The sequence below is a fragment of the Conger conger genome, chromosome 1 (genome assembly GCF_963514075.1).
Source record: "Conger conger chromosome 1, fConCon1.1, whole genome shotgun sequence".
Taxonomy (NCBI): Eukaryota; Metazoa; Chordata; class Actinopteri; order Anguilliformes; family Congridae; genus Conger; species Conger conger.
The window spans coordinates 22981419-23002961 of NC_083760.1; the positions used below are offsets into that span (position 1 = coordinate 22981419).

Genomic DNA, 21543 nt, shown 5'->3' on the forward strand with positions numbered 1-21543 from the left:
TAGCTCTTTATGGAACCTTCCAGCATCGATGAGGAGTATGGAAGTTTCCAGACAAAGAAGGGATGAGTCTTTCTCAGATGACCAATGTGTCAGATTATTGTTGATTCATTATTGATGTTATTATAACAACAGAAACAATACCGAGGGGAATTGTGTGCAGGAGAATTTTAAAATGTGGGTCTTTGTGAGAAGATGGCACTTACTAATATAAAGACAACTTCTCAATTCCATATTCCAACACATCTACAGTATGTCACAAAATCTCTGCTTTCATTCCCAGCATAACATCAAAAGATTAAAATTATGTGCTTGCTTTCTTCTGCCAAAGGTGGACAGGAAGGCAACAGGGAGAGGGAGAGATCTTGTCGTGTCTAGGAAACGACAGAGTTCAAATCTTCAATTCATCGAAAAACATCTTCACGAGGGAAAAGACGACACCACGGCAGCAAGTTCTTCAGGAAAATCAGACTTTATGAGCAGCAGCGCATAAAGCCGGATCAGTTCTCCAGAACTGAACCCCGACTGTCATTTTTACACCCATTTTATACACAGTTACTCCGCCTACAACTCAAACCTCATTCTGGCAAATTACCCACACTGTTCTTATCGTAACTCCTCCCAAAGCTCCTCCCACAACGTCATTGTGGCAAATCGCCGACGGTCCTTATGCTCTGCCAGCTCTGTACAAAGTTCAGGGCATTCTGCCAAATACAAACGAAGTTCAGGACTCCCCCCGTCCTCACTTCATCCCGCACCTGCTCTTGGCAGAGTGGAAAACTACCAGACCTCATAAAGTTCTGGATGCCCCCCCCTCTAACACAAACGTCATCCATACACGTCACTCTGTATCTTTCCATATATGGGTCACTTTTCTGTCACGATCTAATGAGCAGTAAATCATTGAAAATATACACATACTAAACATTTGATTAATATTCACTTCTACTATGCTTTTCTAATATACAGACATACTAAACATTTGATTAATTATTCTCTTCTAAGGGAGTAAATGTACTTTGCATTCTTTGCATTTTCTGCTTTTCACTGTGGTTTCTTGCGTATTCATAAGCTCAGCTATAATTAATGTTCTAGGTTCATTTGATTTGATAACAAGCAGCGTACATGTGATATATTGATTATAAGTCAGTTGCATATAGATACACTTCTGGCAACCCTGAACAGGGTCGCAGGGGGGCTGGAGCCTATCCCAGCATACATTGGGCGAAAGGCAGGAATACACCCTGGACAGGTCGCCAGTCCATCGCAGGGCACACACACCATTCACTCACACACTCATACCTATGGGCAATTTAGACTCTCCAATCAGCCTAACGTGCATGTCTTTTGACTGTGGGAGGAAACCGGAGTACCTGGAGGAAACCCACGCAAATACGGGGAGAACATGCAAACTCCGCACAGAGAGGCCCCGGCCGACGGGGATTCGAACCCAGGACCTCCTTGCTGTGAGGCGGCAGTGCTACCCACTGCACCATCCGTGCCGCCCACAATCTAATGTATAAAATGAAAAATAATAACCAAAATACAAAATAAAAATTGAATTAAAAAACTACATTTAAAATGCAGGAGATGACACTAGACATCCTCAGAGAAAAGAAGCAATTGTCCCATAAAATTGTCCCAAGAAGTTGTGAGGAACAGAGAACCAATAACAGACCCATGCGGTTCCCCAATGTAGAGATGCTGCTCCATCTAGTAAATGCAGTATGCTGCATAATACAAACCATAGGAAGCCAGCATTTGTAACACCAGAGATGTACCTGCCAGTATTATGGTATTAAAAGCAGCCATGAGAACAATGAACAAAAATCAGAATGGGAGCTACAGAAGTATAGTGCAGAACAAATCACCATAGACAAGGAGTGTGCAATAAAGATGAAAATAAAACCTAGGCATGCCTCAGCATTAACTCATTATTTCCATTTGCCTCAAAGGATTTTAATGTGGTCAATAAACATTGTACCTTCTGTTTATTTATTGCCTACTTCCCCCAACCACAGGAACATGCTATGCTGGTGCAGACATCCCCTACTATACAGAAGAACTATCTTCATACACTTCCTCTTTAACGTTTGTGCCATTTTTCCATTTCAGCAAACTCCCCCAAAAATGGTTTGCTCCATTGCCACCAATGCTCTAGCCAACACTGCAGTCAGCCATTCTGCACCAAACTAAATACAGGGTAGCCTGTAGCATAGTGGTTAAGGTTCATGACTGGGACCCCCAAGGTTGGTGGTTCGATAGCCGCAATGAGAACCGCACAGCCGTTGGGCCCTTGAGCAAGACCCTTAACCCTGCATTGCTCAAGGGGAGGATTGTCTCCTACTTAGTCTAATCAATTCGCTCTGGATAAGTGTGAGTGTCTGCCAAATGCCAATAATGTAGTGTAATGTAATATTAAAGACAAGCAAATCTAGAGATTATATTAAAACAATTTATGCCGTTTTTTTATATAAATGTTTTTATAAAGCATGCCCAAAGCGTCCAAAAAGCTCTTCAAAATGATTACTCACCCCAATGCTTTTGAACCAACCTGCATCACATTTAAAATGGAACTATATTTCAAAATGAGGTTAACCAGAGCCACGTTAGCCAGTACAATTACAGGTTTATCTGTAGCAATCCAAATCCTGTAATTGTCTGTTACCACCTCATACTACGTCGAGTTGGATTTTAGGAGGAAAATGAACATGAAACAATTCACAAAAGTACAAAGAATATACACAGACTGAAAGCACTATGATGTCTGCAGTACCACTAAACTTAAACCCACGCACACACCAAAAAGACTGTCCTCTGATATAGACATATCTTACAATATATGCACAACAGCCAGATAAATACCCCCAGGATAAGCTAAAAACATAGTTTTAAAGCCATATAGCACATCCTTGTGCTTCTGCACAGATTTATGCAACGCCAACGCTCATTGGCTGTTTATGTACGCCTGCTTATTCATTCTCCTAAGTGAACTGAGTGATATTCCTAAACTGTCCATCACCAGAAAATGACACATTATACCTTCTTGGAAAGGGTAGGAAACTCTGTACAAGAAGCTTACCATGTTTTACATTAAATGCAATGTATAACAATGCAGAAATGCATTTACACAACAACAAAAAAATGCTCAAGATGACATTCGCCTAGGTATAATATGCCTTTTATTGTCTGAATCTGTGGTGAGATGAGGGTTGTAAACCGTGAGCATGGCGAGAGGGAGGCTGGAGTTTTATTGCCCTGCTTTGCAAATAAGGGGCGGATAAGCATCTAAACTGCTCTTCTCACTAGTGGAGAATGTTTTTAACAATCTGGCATCGCCATTTTGCGGTTTTATTATGTCACAGTTTTAATCATTTTTGAAATATGGGGATAATTTGGGACGTTGATGACTCAACCACAAGGGGGCATAATTGATAGGACTAATAAAATAAACTTCTTCTTCTTTTTCAGAAACTATTACTCATTAGAAATGATTATTAGCTTGAAAGCTCATTAATGTTCCTTGTAATGCTTTCATAAGAGAAAATTGCCATATCCAAGTTCAAGACCCCAATCTTAGTTCTGTTGATGATCGTTGATGAAGCTTTAGGATACCAAAAATTGCATGAAAGAAACAAAAGGACCTGTAAAGGAGATGAATGTAACAAGAGAATTGGACATTTTGTTATTAAAAGCATGGCACAAAGAAATTGGAAAAAATGTTTGACAGCCACAACAGTAATAAACAAATAAATAAATAAATAAATAAATAAATAAATAAAAACCAGTGTGTCGTCGATGAATGCCAAGAGGAGAGCCCATTCTTCACACGCCTAAAATCAATTTCCCACAAAATGCTGTGGACCGGGACAAGGGCGTACTGGAGACAATGAAAAACTGCATCATGTGTTATTGGATTTGAAGCCTGGCAGTCAGCACTTTTTTCAGATATAATTTATTAAGTGGGAGATCCGCTTAAAAATAAATTTCCAAATCACTCCCTAGAACCTAAGAGCTGTCCAATAACTGGGAACATGTTATTCTTAGACTGTTACATTAGGTTTGAGATAACTAGCCTATCTAACATTTAACAGGGAAGCAAGAAACTTTCGATATACAGTCCCCTCCAAAAGTATTGGAACAGCAAGGTCAATTCCTTTGTTTTTGCTATACACTGAAAACAATTGAGTTTGATGAAAAGATAAACCAACTTTACTGCACCAGGCACAGAACTAATCTTTATTGATGATGTAACTCATGATGGTAGCAGCAGTATGAATTCAGAAGTCTACAAAAACATTATTTCTGCCAACTTACGAAGAAATGCGTCCACACTAATTGGGAGTAACTTCATCATGCAGCAAGACAATGACCCAAAACATACTGCCAACTCAACAAAGGACATTAGGAAGAAAAAGTGGAAGGTTTTAGACTTGCCAAGTCAATCATTAGACCTTAACCCATTTTAACATGCAACATGCAAAAGAACCCTTTAACAAACAAAGACTGAAAGAGGCTGCAGTAAAAGCCTGGAAAAGCATCACAAAAGAAGAATGCAACAGTTTGGTGATGTCAGTGAGTCTCAGGCTTGATGCAGTCATTGCAAGCAAGGGATATGCTACCAAATATTAAGTGCTATTTACTTTCATTTACTTAAATACTCTCTGTTACAATACTTTTGCTCCCATAAAAACTGGGTTGTGTGATACCAAAGCTGCTATGTTCAAAGTAGTTTAACAAATCTAGATACAAATACCAGGAAATAAAAGCTGAAATTTGGATGTCATCTCATGTACATCGTTCAATTGTCTTCAGTGTTCGGCAAAAACATAGGAATTGACCTTGCTGTTCCACTAGTTTTTGAGGGGACTGTAGGCCTATTATTGCAATATTCTATAATTCCGCTTTCTCGTCCTTCTCATTCTTCCCACGTCGTTTCTTTGATCTTTCGAATAGAAAATCCTCGTCTCCCACTGCGATTGCAATGTTTGCAACGTCTGTGATGCTCGTTTTTCCCCGTCGCAGGCTTTTGCAGTTCTCCAGCGCCTCATATGATATATCCACGCTCACCTGCTTCCTTAAACTGACAGATGCTGCTATTGCGTGCATTACGCATTTATCGAAACGTGGATAAAGCACCACTTAGCACATACAGTGCCGTGAAAAAATATTTGCCCCCTCCCTAATTTTCTATATTATTGCATATGTGTCACACTAAATGGTCTCAGATATTTAGACAAAATGTATTAGACAACGGGAGCCAAAACCGTATAATGACCACCTCGGATTATCCCGCGTATACAAAGACAAAAATAAAAGCAGGTTCCCGTTGAAATTGTATTTAGAGCTGTCTACATTCATGAAAACTGAACGTGGGTCTCTCCGAATGGAAGATTGGAAAATTGGCGTATTTTTATTTTATTTTTTCTAGTTTCTAGAAAACAAAATAGCCTTCTGTAGGTAAGTAGGCTGTTGCAAAGATAGGAAAGTTTTTTAAAATTATTACCACACTTCCACAATATTGTCGTTTTTTTTTCTTTACATTGCCCGTGGTGAAAATATACCGCCCTCTGGCGAGCGAAGTTAGAAGCATAACACTTGTATTACAGGTCCCACGCGCTCTCTTGGCTTAATTTAAGCATCACTGATGGAATGTGTCTCCCGCGCTGTACCGTGATACTGTTGCCACAGACGCTGTCTGCATGGTGAGTGCTCAGTCCCCTACCGTTGCCTGGCTTGGACCTAGGATGAAAAAGACGGCTTTTGCAAAGGAGGTTGGCGACGGTGGCGAGCTGACCAGCATTCGTCTGGAGCCTCTGAACACTATTCAACTACAAGAAATAACGTCGCCGTCCCACTCGAGGAGCGACTCGGACAACCGCCCTTGTTACGGAGAGACCATCAAAGTAACAAGAAATGGGCTACATGATATCGAGGACAGGATTTTGCGGATCACGGGGTACTACGGCTACTACCCGGGGTACTCAAGCCACAGAAGTAAGTCCTCCGTAGCTTTTCAAAAGCGAACAATAATAACAACAAAATGCTAGAGATAGTGTTTTAAAAGAAGCGTAAGCGGCTATATCTTCAGTAAGATATGCTACTCAGACAGCAACAATTGAATGTCTGCGGCTTAAATGATTAGCATGTCGAATGGAAAACGTCTAACGTTACGTGTGCTCATGGGAGTTAGTGAATGGGTGTTGCAGTGCTGTAATGAAATGTGGTGTACTATGGCAATATGTGTAACTGAGTTAAGGCCATTGTTATTCTTATTCTAATTTTTGGTGGCCACAAATAAACTGTTGCTGTAGCCTACGCGTAATGAGCGATATATTCCCGACCGGAATAAAAAAACACCAACATAATAATAATAATGTGTTGGTTGAGTGGTATTTGTAGAAGACCCAGGATGAAATCGGAATTGTAGCTATTCGATTATTATTATTATTATTATTATTATTATTATTATTATTATTATTATTATTATATATTTTTATTTTATTTTTATTATTATTATTATTATTATTATTATTATTATTATTATTATTATTATAGTTCAAAAAAGTAAGTTACATCAGTTAATCCCTTTGTGTTGAATTCCGCAGGTACATTTACATAGAATTTTGTAAAAAATAAAAATAAAGAGCCGCAGTGTTGAGCAGCAGGTCACTGGTTCTGAAAATCACAAATTCCATCGGAAAAAGGTGTTTGAATGACCTGTGTGAACAGAACTTAATTTCAGAGTTGTGCTCTTACATTTGACAGTTTCAGATATGTGAAGTCTATTTTATGTTACTCCTCTATGGAGCAACCCTACTCTGCCGGCAAGTGATATAAGAATAGGCCTTATGAAATTATTATGAGAAAATATTTTGTGGTTGCAGAGGTATGCTTTTTGGAAGGGAGGCTCCTGTCTGGTGCTGTTTCGGTCAATATTTGTCCTTATTAAACGACAAATTGAGTTAGGAGAAAGAAACTCAAAACCAATAATACTGAGCATAATTATACATTATCTCCAGAACTTAAATTTAATAGAATAAGATTATTCAGTCACTTACCCATGTTTCTCAGCATTTTTATTAAAGATAAAATTGGCTTAAACCTTGTTGAGGAACATACAGTACTGTAAATGCAACTGGCATTAGGTCATCAAGTATGAAAAAGAAGAATGATATGACCCTGAGCATTCAGCTTGGCTGCCAGGCCCTGTAATCTTGCTGCATGTTAAATAAATCAGCATGTTGGAACAAGTGGAGACTGTGGACCAAACATAAGAATAAAAAACATTAAAATGTTTATATAGACAAACAAATAGAAAAGACAGTTCTGTAAATGGTATCAATTAATTGATAAACGATTTGATTAATTATAAATAAAATTAATTTAATATGGTCAGAATTACCTTAGGGAATTGGCTGGAAGCCAGAAGGAACACCACTGTATGCAGTCCACACCTAAAGTCAGCTGTGTGAAGCTCTCCTTTTTCATTCTTCACACTACCAAAACTATTCTCTGAAGGATGCACAATTCCAAACCCATTACAGATGGTCTATACACCTACATTATAACAAGACCAAAACACACAACACAACACTAATAAACATTCTTCCAGTAAGTGCCTATTTTCTCAGTCTGTGGGACGGCTGTTACCTATAGTAGAATACGTTTATAATTGCTATTATTACTTTTCTTCTTTGTGTCAGAGTTTCCTCAGGTTTGCAAATGAATTCGGTTGTATATCGTATTATTTAGATGTTACCTTCCATACGGTAGGCATATGGAAGGAACCCAGCCAGAATGTTAGTCTTAAATGTGTAATAGTCAGATGGTTACAGTAAACATGGTCCCACCACAACAGCATTATTGCATCTCAAAGAGTGGTTATTTTCCTCTGCATGGATATTTTTTATTTTGCTGGAATTTATGAAAAACATACTTCTTCTGGACTGCTGCCTTAATGAAGTGATGTGTCTTACCATATGGGTCTAATTGTATCTATGACAACTTGTCCTTCACACCAGACAGATATCAATGCTAAACCGATTAATTCTCACCGGCACAGTGCTGGGCTGGAGTGGGTTTTTTTACATTGGGTATTTGACAAAAACGCCGATCAATGGACCTCAATGATATATATAGTATACAAGTTGTTATTGTGATTATTGTCCTTATTTTTTACAGTCTTCTCAACCTGTTGCTATCTGAGGAGAGCACAAGGAGAGGGAGAGGTCGGGGGAGGGTGACAGCATTGCTTTAGTGAGCAAAATACAGTATTTTACACATCATAAGACCCATAATATCAATTTCATGTGTCCGTTTAGAGTCTCCGAATGTCCTTTTTGGAAAACTGCCTAGACATAGCTTAGAAAAAAACAATGCAGAATGTTAATTTTAGGTGATATTGTCCTCAAATTTGAAAGGGGATTTGTCTAGTATTTTGGCTGAGGCTCCATTTGTTTGCCACCGCCACAATAATCTGTACCCATTCAAAAACAGAAAATCTTTTCAATAAGAAGAAAATCTTCCACCTCCACTGTGTTTGAGCATCTGTAACTTTGATTTAGGAATACTTACAGTAATTCTGACTCTTCAGGGCTCAACATGAACAGTTTCCTGGTTGCTCTTGGTAACCAGACTTTGGCAATTGGCAACCATTTTGTGGCTTCTGGTTGCCTTCCTTGGCAAGTGCATCATTTATATATAGCAATATTATTCAAATGTTGGGTATAATTTGCCCAAAATATAGACCGTTAAATCATGGCAACCAAATTATCAATTTCGGCAACTAAAAGCTGATGTTTGTTTGCCAAGCCTGGCAGCCACTTTTAAAAGTTAGCGTAGAGCCTTGCTCTTGGAAAACAAACCCCTAAGGGTTACCTTTCAGAAGACACCAGAATTATGCCTGTAGACAAAATGGTTCAGGAATAGTAGGCACTTTATTTTGGGTATGTTATTTTGGGTGTTAAGAAAAAGGGTGATACTCAAGGGCTTAACTTCACTTCACATATAAGTGGTGTAACCACACTTCACTTATAACTGGTGTACTCACACACATCCACACAGACACATACATGCTGGGCATTACAGGGCTTGTGCTGAATTCAACACAGGGGATTTCTCTAATCCAGCTTCATTTCTCCAGAAGATTGCCATCTCTGTGCTCGTCTTGCCCAGGATCGCATTGCCTCTTGCCAGGTTTCTCGTATAGGACGTGTTTACAGCTGAAAAATAAACATTCACATTTCCAAATGCCATGCAAGCAAAACAAGGTTTTTTTTCCCATCACTGTGCATTGTTTGTTTTTTATTGATACACTGCAAGATTAACTTGGAAGAACATAACAACGACTATATTTTTTGCAACAGATTAATTTTGCTTGTAAGTAGAATAACATGTTGGTTGTAAAACTGTCAGCGTTTGCAAACTAATCTGCAGCAGATTCTCTGATGAAATCCCTTGTATCCAATCCCGAATAATTTACATTTTCACCTTAATTGTACAGGCAACTCACTCCGCCCCTCCCCCAGTAGCTTCCAGCCTTCTAACAGAGTAGGCTATTTGCATGTAATTACTAAAGATCTCCATCGCAGGGAAATGGGAATTGACACAGCTGTGGAAGCTGGAATGGATCAGAGTTGGAAATTCCAGATGCTAATTCTGCAGTTTGAAGAACACGACTCTACATGTGGCACGTCTTAATGGCACGATATCGCTGTCATTGTAATGGAAGGGGATCGGTCCGCTGTTAGCATGCCAGCCATGTGTCCGTTGCAGTAACTCTGCCCGTTGGAGGGTGACGTCTGTCCTCCCAGTCAGCTCGAAGGACGGCGAGCGCTACAGATTCCACCCTGCATACCGAGCGTGACTGAGAAAGGTTTAGCTTTCCGCCTAAATCCCACACCGTTTCTCACGAGTCAGTATGGGCATTCGTCCCATGTGTAAATTGCAATTACAAGTACAAAGGCAATTCATCATTGCACTGTCAGAAGCAAAATGACATTTTGAGCAATACAGAGGCCAGACGCGACACACAAGGAAGAGGATGGGGGTGTGGGGGAGGCGACGGTGAAGGGCAGCCGGTGTATTGATGGTGATTAGTTAAAGGTCCCCACACAATGAGGCTGTAACAGAAAGGGCAAGAGGAAGTGGGTGGATGATTGGTCAGGTGCATTTGACTGACAGGAGAGATGGCATACTAGTGAACCAGTATGGATGGAGGATTTGTGCAGAGGAACTGCTGTGGAAGCTACTTGATTGGAGGAGGCGGGATGCTGGGAAATTAGATGCAGATTTGGCAGCTGTGACCTCTGTGAAGACATGTGAGAATCAGTGCAGGTCACTCAGGTTGAGAAGCAATATCATCCTGACTCCAAACAAAATGTCATAATTTTCACTTGATTTTCATTACAATATGCAGAGATGAGAGGTTTCAGTGTGAAAAAGGTAAGTACCATACTAAAGGTTCTTGCCATAGGGGCTGGTGCAATATAAGGCCTCATCTCCATACCTATGACTTAATTTCACATCCAAAGTCAATGACTTTTTAGCTGTTATATAGAGATTCATCTGAATTCATGAGCACAAATTCAATTGGAGAGAGGATGCAAGGGATGGTCAAGTGCCCATAGCATTGAAAGTATCCAGAGCAAGTTTAGTGTTGATGAGGTTTGTAAAAGTAGTTTGTTTTGGGCTGTCTGTGTGAATGCAAATACACAAATGCTCTTGAATGTTGTTAACTGACAGCAAATGTATTGGGGGGAGATGACCTTGAAGTCCAAGATCAGTGTCTCTTCATCTTGGTCACTAGGACCAGCTGAGGTTTAGTTTTTTATTTATTTAGTTCCTCCCTGAGCCAGCAACCCAAGGGCCCCGGTTCCCCCTGGTCAAATCAACCCCAGCTCAGTAGTTATGGGTACATTGTGCTGTAGGAGATGCCATGTTTCTGGTGAGATGTTATACCAAGGTCCTGTCTCAATGTGGTATTTAAAGATCCCATGAAACTCATCACATTACATTATATTACATTTTATTTAGCTTAAGATGCTTTTATCCAATGCAATGTACAAAAAATGCATATGAGGTCATCAGCACAAACTGCAGAACAGGTCAAGTTACAATACACAAAGAAACAATTGTACAGCCGTGAACATTATCTCCAGTACACATTGCAAATAATCAGTAAGGAGTGAATTAGAATAGGGGGTTCCCTGGTGTCAAATTCCCAACCTGACTCTTTCAAACTGTCATGTAATCATCCCCTGATTTAATTTGGCAAGAAGAATTTCCCTCCCTCTCCGCCTTAGCTGATCTTAGCTGATGTGTAATAATAAGAGGGTATAATTTGGACTTTGATCCCAGGATGATAACGGAAAAAGTATTTCCCAGCGCTTTATGTATTAAAGAGCACTTTCCAGGTCACTTCCATGGTGAAAGGAGCCTCCATCACTTAACCATTACACGATTAGTCTGCATAATTCTCCTCTCTTTATGTGAAGATATGGTATGCACACTCTGAAGTAGAAACTCCCAGTAGACACTTTGCCTCAAGCCCTTGGGCTGGGGGCTACCGTGTAAAGGTTTCTAATGGAACCTGTCAGCATGGCAGTAGTGCTTGCCCGCTCGGCTTCTGTACTAATGTTAATTTCACTGGCAATGTGAAAAACACGGCATAATCAAAGCATGTTGAAATTAAACATACAAAGCTATTACATGCGATATGCAAGGAGAAGGACTCAATCAAGAACTATTTACTACCAGGAAGCATCGTTACAGCTACGCATTGGATTGCCTGAATCAAAAAATGATACGCTTGTTTAGTAAAATTTTGGTGCAAGAAAATATGAAATTTCAGAAATTGGGGTATGTTCACAGACATACTTAATGTGAGATATTCTACATCAAGGCAGTAGCAACAGTTACTGTTTGTTGTTGTGCTGGCCAAACATCGTTGCATCTGGATCATGTTGTTGTGCCTCAGAAATAAGCTTCTTGTGCCAAAACAATTTAATCATAGCTCACACAGCATGGCTCATTACCTGCTTAATGACTCATGGGCAACATGAGAAATGCTAGTGAAACATTGCAGAGCAGTGTGGAAGCTCTGAGATCTCACTGTGACAGACACTCTCAGCTGAGTGCTCCAGTGTAAACAGATACTTTAACACATTCTCTTCAACATCAGCCCCAATGGGTCTAGTTTTACCTGTAGCCATCTGACTTTATCTGTTGTCAGCAGCATCTCTGGCCAACTGGCATATCCTCCACTCATATGGTAACGTCTGATATTTACTGGTTCTCTTGGCCAAAGGCTAAAGAGCCATGCTATGCCTAGGACTTATTACACAAAGAAAATGGCCACACACACATACCAAGTGGTTCTACTTTTTATGAGCCTGCTCTGCACCCACAATTAATGTGAGACCAAGTGTGTCAGTGCGCAACGGCAATCAAATATGTTTTCATGCTGTTTTCTGCAGAGTCAGACGCTTGCTACAGTGGGCTCCAGAATTATTGGCAGCCTTAATATAAATGACGAAAAAAGGCTGCATATAATAAACAACACAGATGAGAATCTATATGCTATGTTCAAACATGGGCAAACTACTTTTATTTCAATACATTTACCCTCATCTTTAAAGTAATCATGTTCAAGTAAAATGTTTTATTAAAAACATAGGTGTCAAATTTATTACAATAAAACAACACCCATGCTCTGCAATGGCCATCAGAGTCCAGGCTTAAATCCCATCAAACACCTGTGGTCTGAACTGAAGAGGGGGTCTATAAGTGCAAACCCAAGGATTTAAATGATTCTGAAAAGTTCAGCATGGAGGAATGGTCAAAAATCCCATCCAAATGGGCTAGTAAAAGGCTAAGTATTAAACCAGGGGTGCCAATAATTGGGATTTACATATAAACCTGTTTTTTGGGGGGAAATATGTTTTATTGTTGAAAAATGTAAAAGCTATATGTATAAAGCACGGTACACATGTTAGAAAATAAAGCTCATGTCAATAATTCTATTATTTTTGAGTTTACAGTATTTTTGTGCATATTTATCAAGGGTACCGATAATTCTGGAGCCTTCTGTATATGGTATAGATAGATAAATATATAATGCCACTTTACAGTATACCACATTACCAATGGCATCTTAAAAACATATGATTTGATACCAGCATGGACCCCCAGGTATACTGTAGATACTAGAATAAAATAGAGAACTTAAATTTCTCCCCATGGTTCTGAGGATGCCTCACTTATGATGTATGACATAAAAAAAGCATGTATGCCTCCAGGACCAGTGAATTAAGCTTCTGTCTTATTCTGTCTTCTGTATTACTGTGAGTAACAGTAGTGTCAGAGACAGGCTGTCTCCCTGCAGCTCTCCATCTCTCCAGTTTTCAACAGTATGTCCCTCAGATGGCGTTCACCCTCCCTGAATTACTGCTGACTTGTACCCAAGTTACACATTTTCTGTAGTGCCAGTGCTTTACGTCATCTTTATGTTCAGTCAAGTCATTTAGGTTGTGAGCAGGAGCTGGCTGCCACCATGTGGGAGAATGCATCTCCAAATTTCCATAAATACTGTCACATGCAGTAGACAAGAAAATTGCTTGGAGACAGACCAGACCTCCTGTATCGTTGAGGCTACAGTGAGTAGAAGTAGGCGATGTGCCTCAGAAGTAGGCAATGTGCACTACAGTATGCTAGTATACTTTGGAAAGCACTTACTGGTTGCTCAGATGACCACGGTAAAATGTTTAAAATCTGATAAAAGCAAAGTGAGAGTGCTTTCATGCTTTTGATATTAAAGAATTAATTCTGCCATAGTGCATAGAGTGCATCCCCAGTCATGTAAAATGTTGGTTGAACTGATAAGGTGCCATAAAAAATCTAATTGCGATCTGGGAAGAGAGAATAGTGTATCAAACACACAGCACACTTGGCAATGTGTAGTCCTGGTCAGCCTACTACACTCTGCATCTCCACAGATAAGAGTATGAGCTTCTCCATCCTTGACTCCATATTGTATGGAGCAGAAACCTATAACTGCCTCAGGAGAGCGCTGCCAAGCCGCACCAGAGGTCATTTACACATGACTTGCCCTTGCAAATAGAGCCAGAAACACTGGCTAATATCCCATGTCCATACTCCATTACATTACATCATGCTACATTTGTAAACATACATTTTAGATGCGTTTTACAAATTTACAATTTCAGTCACGACAGATTAGAATCTTCTGAAACCCACATGTGATATAACTCAGGTGAAATGCTCCTGTCAGAAATTGAGAGACACTGCCTGAATGAGCAGTTAAACAACTTTCTATTATACAAGCGAGCTGTAATGAACCACTGATTAAAAGTTTCCCATAGGAAATATAGTACAACTCTCATAGTGTTGCCCAGAATTGGGTTGCCAGTCATGTGGCGGGTAGAAGAAGAATCGTGCAGTTTTAAATGTGCCAGATGGGTATATTTTCTGACTTATTTAATTGGACAGAAGACTGTAAATGGGGTAACCTGCTGAGCAAGTAAAACTGAGTGCAACACAAACAGCAAATGAAGAAGTGCAATACAACCATTTAATACAAAGGCAATGTGAAATAAAAAGGCAGTTGCACCATATCTCATAAAACAAACTTTCCAAATAAAAATGTTAACTAGCTATCAGTCCTACAAAAAAAGCAGTTGTGTGTAAATTCATGCGTGAACACTGATTGGAGGTGGTTTGGTGGATTGTCCTTTTGAAATGCAAGTAGTCCTACAGTTGGACAGATGTGTGACCTTAGCTCACGGAAGGAAAGCCTCTACTTTTCTCCAGAGACTATATCCGTGGGGAAGGTTGGGGTGGGGGAAGGGGTGAAGTTACCAGCCAATAAGTGGGGTCATAAATCCATTGAGATTAGCTCTGGGAATAGAGACTGGCCGTTCTCTCCTGCGCTCAGGCTGGTGAAATGGTTTGTGTGTGCGTTTGTTTGTGTGTGTGTGTGTGATTTTCAGCTAAACAGAAATACTTTCTGTACAAACATCCCTTTTCACAGTCAGTGCAGAATCACATTCATTCCAGTCAACATTGAGAGTGGCATTGCTCCTACATTCTCAAAACCCAGCTACTGAAAGGTAAGGTATAGAGCAGTGGCAGGAAACATAGTCTCGTAGGGTTGGATGCATTTGTGACCCTAATTCTCTTCAATGGCTCACAAGCACCTGAGTGCATTTTTTAGTTTATTTTTAGAATTGCGTAAAAAGCTCACGTAGAGTAATAAAGAAACGTTCAGCACAAAACTAAATTGAGTCAAGCTATGCATTCTATTATTTTAAACAGAATGCAGCATCACATCTGAAATATTTCAGCAAACAGCAAAAAGATTGCTGAGGTAGAATAAATGTGATCTATTTACCAGTTTACTGGATTATTGCGTGCAGCTTTAGAGCGATTCCTCAGTAATATCACTCTGTCCTTGCAAACCGTCCTCAGAATTGCATCAATTTGAATGCAGGCCATCAGTACATTATTATGAATATGAGAAATATGCTTATTTTAAGAAATGTATCATATCTGGAACCAGAAAGTAAGGAAGGGATACCGTTGGGGATGGGGCTTTGTGGGTAATATTATTTGCACATTTCTATTCAGATTACTTGTTATTCCAATCAGGTGTCAACGTCCTCTCAGCAACAGATCATTAACTCATTTGATACTAAGAGCTTCTTGGCGTTGAGTTGTAGATCATACTGATGTATACACACACACACATGTACACGCACAGGCATGCACACACACACACACACACACACACAAGACCGTTTCTGGCTTTAGACCAGAAAAAACAGGTTGACATGAGCCTTTTTCCAAGCAGCTGCCCAAAGAATAAAACATAAATTGAGGTTCTAGATGTATTACCAATCTGCTGTCTGGAACAAGCGGGATTGTAAAAATAATTGAAAAGCCCAATGTTGCTTCCCAGTAGCTGGGCACAAGCAAGTCTTCAAAATGAACTGTCATTTGTCTCGACTGGAAAACAGCTCACGCCAAATTCCTGTAAGAGTTTAGACAACTGAGAAATGCCCCTCATGTTCAGCAACTAATGGCCTTCTGACATGAACCCACATACCCTAACAAACCTGTTCTTCCCCATGGCATAGTGGCTTCTGTAGCGTGGAATTGGTTTTTGGGTGCGAAAACAACAGCTTGAAAGCATTTCATTTGTGATAGTTTGTCAGGGATGGGGTTATGGTGAGTCTGCTATCAATCAGCCTGCATAAATATGCTGTACACTGCTGAGAATGAAGAAAGGCCGTTTATGTCTGTTTTCTTCACTTGTATTATGAAAACATCAAAATACAGTTTGTACTCGGATTATTTGGTAAAGGAGTCTCAACTTCACCAGGCCATTGTGAAAGTAGAACTTGGCAGCAGAACCTGTAAGCTTGCAGCACGGCACTGATTGAACTGCATTGCAGACTGCATTCATTAACCAGTCTTTTGGCATCTACGGCCTTAGGGGATCTCCCTGGCTTGTTTCATCAATCTAAATGATCATCTCTCAGAAGCAAAATCACCGAGCTGGATACAAACAAACAAGACGTGACATGAAACCATGTAAAATTCCACATTTCTCATGACCAAGTTTTTTGAGTGTGGACTACAATTTTCACACGTGAAAACATTTTTGTAGTTCACATGCTTGTTCTTCACATGTTTTTTTTGGACATGAGCAGATAATGTTTTATACAGGGAAGGAGCTGTCCCTGTGTGCTCCATTGCTGTGTGAATTTGTGGAGAGGAGTGATGTGGAGGTCTTGGGGAGGATATTATTTGGCTGTTTGCTTTGCCGATGCCCCGTATCCAGGGGAAAACTGCAAAGCTTACATTTTCCTCAGATGGTTCAGTAAAGGATCGTCCCTGTGGGTATGATGGTAGCACCCCATGTGGAAAGAGAACTGTGACCTTTGGCTTGTTTTATGAGCGTGTTTGCTTAAGCAAAGCCCTGAGAGGTGCAATGCAGGCCCTCTTTGTACCTTTTACCCTGCTGCTGTTTTATTGATAGGCCCTTAATGGGAATCTTTGTGCTTTTGCTTGTATCGGCCAAACAGAAATCAAGAAAGGGATGTGTTTTTTTGGGAGCGAGCAGAGTCTGCCGTGGCCCTTGTCTGGCGCCTTGGGAGACAGCGTGTGCCTCAGCATTCCAGACCTCCCCCCCCCCCCCATACTAACCCCCCCCCCCCCCGTGAATCACAAATGCACATCAAACAATAAGATGCAAAAATACACTTGCACAGAACGACTCAGTGATTCTTCCAGCAGGTTGCCAGCACTCTCCGAGCCTGCCCACTCAAATCGGCTTCTGCTAAACTGAGCAATTACATCTCCGGAGAGAACCAGCTTAAAGCCTTATTTATCACGCTAAAGCTTTCCAGGAGAAAACAATAAATCATTGTCCAGCCGCTGCCATCAATGCCAGGGGGCATGACGGGATGGTGGGGTGGCGGTGACCGCTTCTTAGGGTCTACCAACGTACCGTTGGGCCAGGGAGCCACACCTCCGTGACTGTGCCCTCTTTTGAAGCACCCCACTCGTTCCACACCCCCTCCCAGGCACCTACTATAATGACATCTGGCGTGATAGAACGCGGTCCCCACGCACCAGATTGCACCTGCGGGGGGCCTGGCAGGAAGGCTTGTTTCAGTGACACCCCGAGATCTATAGGGTCCCCTAGTGGCCAGAACACTGCATTACCTTTCAGCAAAGTGTTACAGCGGCAGGCAAAGCTACAGTCCACCACAGTAACCCTCAGAAACTGCCCGAGGACTAGCTGATGTAAACCCCTCCCTCACCCTTACACATTATGTGCAGCAGATCAAGGGCCAATGCTGCAGCCCTTTAAAACAGGTTTAGTTGCACAGAGGTAATTTATGATACCCTAACTAGCATTCATGATGAAACATTTTGGAAAATAACTGGGTAGTACTATGGCTTTGTATCTCTTTGATACTTAACCTGATTTGCTCCTGTAAATATCGAGCTTTACAGAGAAGAACATATTAAACACACAGACGATGGGAGTGTCAGAACAGTGGAGCCGTAATAGAAGGAAGTATCTATTTTTATTTTTACTGCCCCCCTGTTCATATGAATATGGCTCATTTGTGGGAAGAGATTATTTGATCAGCTGCGCAATCAGCATATGCACCAGCGTTGTCTCAGGCACTGTGCGCGATGTTAACAATGTGCTGGTGATTGATTGTCTTCTATGATTTCCTTCTGGGCCCTCCAGGCATTTGTAAAGTTTATTTGTGGTGATAAATGAGGATGCCTTATCTTGTGGGAAAGATCCTTCGTCAAATGCAGCTCGGGCTCCAAAAGATTTTTTCAATCGCATGCTGCCCTCTAGTGGCAGCGTTTTGTGTCCGCAATCCTGTATTCCTTACCTGAATAAGCTGTGGCATTCCAACTACCACACGCACCCTTCAGGCAAGATCATTTTTAGTTATTCCCCGTGTTTAATCCCCACTTCAATCTTCAAATTATATAAATCACTGTCACAAATCTCAAGTAGAATGATTTAATATAGCAGTTTTACATTTATCATTAAGAAATGCTTATCTTGATAAGGGACGTCATAGAGTGCAAATTTAATATTAAATTCAATTCTTAGTTTTGCATGCAAAAGAACATGCAACAGTCATCCTACCTCCCTTGATATGATGTAAAACTTCCGAGCTAAGGAGCTAAGAAAGATTTCAGCATTTGTTTTTGGTTGTTTTCGGAGTCTTCAAATAAAAAAACTCATCAAGGCAACAACTTGAAGGTGATATATTTTTACTTTGCTTGGTTTCCCCTAGATGTCATTGTCTTCATGGCACAGTTGGTACCCCATTTCTGGAGCTGCACTGAGTCTTTTAAACCAGTCTAAACTCCAGTGGTGGATCTCTTGACTGCAATCAGTGCAGATCAAGTGCTTAGACACGTACTTACTGCAGTTAATTTTCAAGTATCAAGTGCATGAGACATTCCTGTTAACTGTTTGAGTTCACCTTGTTTCCAAGCCAATATAACTAGCTGAACATAAAAAAAAATGAATTTCATATCAACCATTTTAAATTTGCACTCTATGACGTCCTTATCAAGATAACCATTTGTTAATGATAAATGTAAAATTGCTAGATTAAATCGTTCTACTTGAGATTTGTGACAGTGATTTAAATCATTTGAAGCTCAGAGTGAGGATTTAAATATGGTGAATAACTAAAAATGTTCTTGCCCGAAGGAAGATGTGGTAGTTGGAATTACACATCTTCAGGTAAATAAGAAAATAAATTCATGTCGCTGTGGGGTGACATGGCTCAGGCAGTAAGAGCAGTCGTCTGGCAGTCGGAGGGTTGTCGAAGCGTCCCTGAGCAAGACACCTAACCCCTAATTGCTCCTGATGAGCTGGTTGGTACCTTGCATGGCAGCCAATCACCGTCGGTGTGTGAGTGTGTGTATGAATGGGTGAATGAGTAGCATCAATTGTACAGCGCTTTGGATAAAGGCGCTATATAAAATGCCAACCAAATAATACATGAGTAACAACTCCATACAAGAGATCCCATACAAAATCTGATTAAAATGTAAATGTATTTTCTACAGATGCAGGTACTACAAGCAGCTTGTCTCTTTGTTGGCAGGCCAGTTCGTGCTGTAACCTCAGACACTGGTTGCTACGGGAGAAATGTTGTCTGCGGGACATGCAAGGGTTTGGAAGTGCACTGAAGCACCCGAGCATATAGCCACGGCATGCAGTGTAGTGCATCTTCTTGAGCTGGAAGGGAGGGCTAAAAATAAGTCTAATACCTACCAATAGCTCACAATCCAGCATTGCATTTCAAAATGTGCCAGTCAAATATATACCATTTGATTAGTACTTAAGTTCATTATGTGTCTATACGGAGTTCTGATTAGCTACCTTCATCAAGCTGAGAGGCTATGTTCGCATTACCAGGCATTGACAGATGAGTTTCCAAAGCGTACTTCCAAGTACTTGAGCGTACTTGAGTCCATGCTGTGTTGACTCCAAAAAGCAAACATGGGAAGCAGTAAAGTCAATTCTTAGCTATGCTCACTGTTAGCTAGCCTTTCGTTCAAACCTAGAAACACAAAACAATCATTTGTCCTGTTGCCTAAGCTGCACATTGTTTGGTCCTCAATCTCTTCATGTTGAGTTTTTCCTCCAAAGACATCTTAGAAAACAGACGATAAGTACATAGTCTACCTTGTTCATATTTGTGCCTGCTATTTCATTAATTCGCCACTATTTCACGCCTTCAATAGGTAAGAAATTGAAGGTGCTTGTCACACACAGACTTACTGTAATGACTGTGATGGCCTGAATGACAAACAAATCCAGGGGGCGTGTCACTATATGAAAAGCACTACTTGACACTAATATGCTGACTGGCGGCTGAGAGCAAGTAGCCCTGTAGCTAAAATATTGGTCATATCCTTTGTTTCTCTTATGACCAGTAGATGGTGCTGTTGTTCTTGGTTTCACCATAATTTAAACTAAACCACTTCAATTAATTTATTGACATAAGATAAGATGATAAACGAGACCTACACAAGGGTCATTTTTAAAAACATTTGTATTCTGTGAAGGACATAGCTGCATTAAGAAATGAATGGGTTAATACTAGTAATAATAATAATAATAATAATAATAATAATAATGGTGTATTAAATGAAAGTTTAATTCATTAGATTTTTCAGCTGTAACTAACTTTTTTGCAGTTTGTGGTCAGTTGCGGTCTGCGTGGTAGGTAGGTGTCAGATAGGGACAGTAAATGGAGGCGTGAGCAAGGCCCTCTCCCCTCTCCCCACTCCTCCTGCTCCACTATCTGGTTTAAAGATGAATGTTGAAGCAGGAAGACAAAGGACAGGCAGCAGTGGAGGAGCGTCAGGTAATCTGAATGTCAAAGAGCCTGAAGGAGGCGGTTCTGTCAGTGTGCAGGGACAGCACAGCAAAGGCGTTGCCATGGCGGTGGTGTGGATGTGTGTGTGTGTGTGTGTGTGTGGGGGGGGGGACTTTCAAATATCTGCTGCCTCAGTCCCGTATAGCATGACAATGCTGCAGTTGCCATGACAAAAAAAATTGGGATTGTGAGGAGATCTGCCAAGGCAGAAAATGGGGCACAGAGAGCACCTCTCCTGTGCCGTAGGGGCACCAACAGGCCTTTTGTGCCTGTGCAAAAGCAGCTGCTTCAATTTAGAGGTCATTATAATGCAGGTCTCACTGGATTCCACACTAACATGTTCACTTAATTCAGTTTAACCCACATCATATTGTCATATCTCTTCTGATATTCATTTCATGTGTTTGCCTTTATGGCCCTCTGGATAAGAGTGTCTGTGATATGAGTGAATGAAGAAAATACATTTAAAAATCATTCCTTGATTATTATGACAGGACATGATAGCAACTATCTGCAAAAATCTGTGATCATTGATAATCAGTGTAGCTTTGCCATTGAGTGCCATTTTTATTGTTCAAACATT

General features: G+C 40.5%; 1 protein-coding gene across 1 annotated transcript in view; it reads left to right on the forward strand.

Annotated features, from left to right (window-relative positions):
- The first annotated feature begins 5703 nt into the window (after positions 1 to 5703).
- slc35f4 (solute carrier family 35 member F4) overlaps positions 5704 to 21543 on the forward strand; it is a 42141-nt gene continuing 26301 nt past the window's right edge. Inside the window, exon 1 of the mRNA XM_061259460.1 lies at positions 5704 to 5994. Within this exon, the coding sequence (XP_061115444.1) occupies positions 5745 to 5994 (250 nt within the window). The 5' untranslated portion in view covers positions 5704 to 5744. The remainder of the gene's footprint in view (positions 5995 to 21543) is intronic.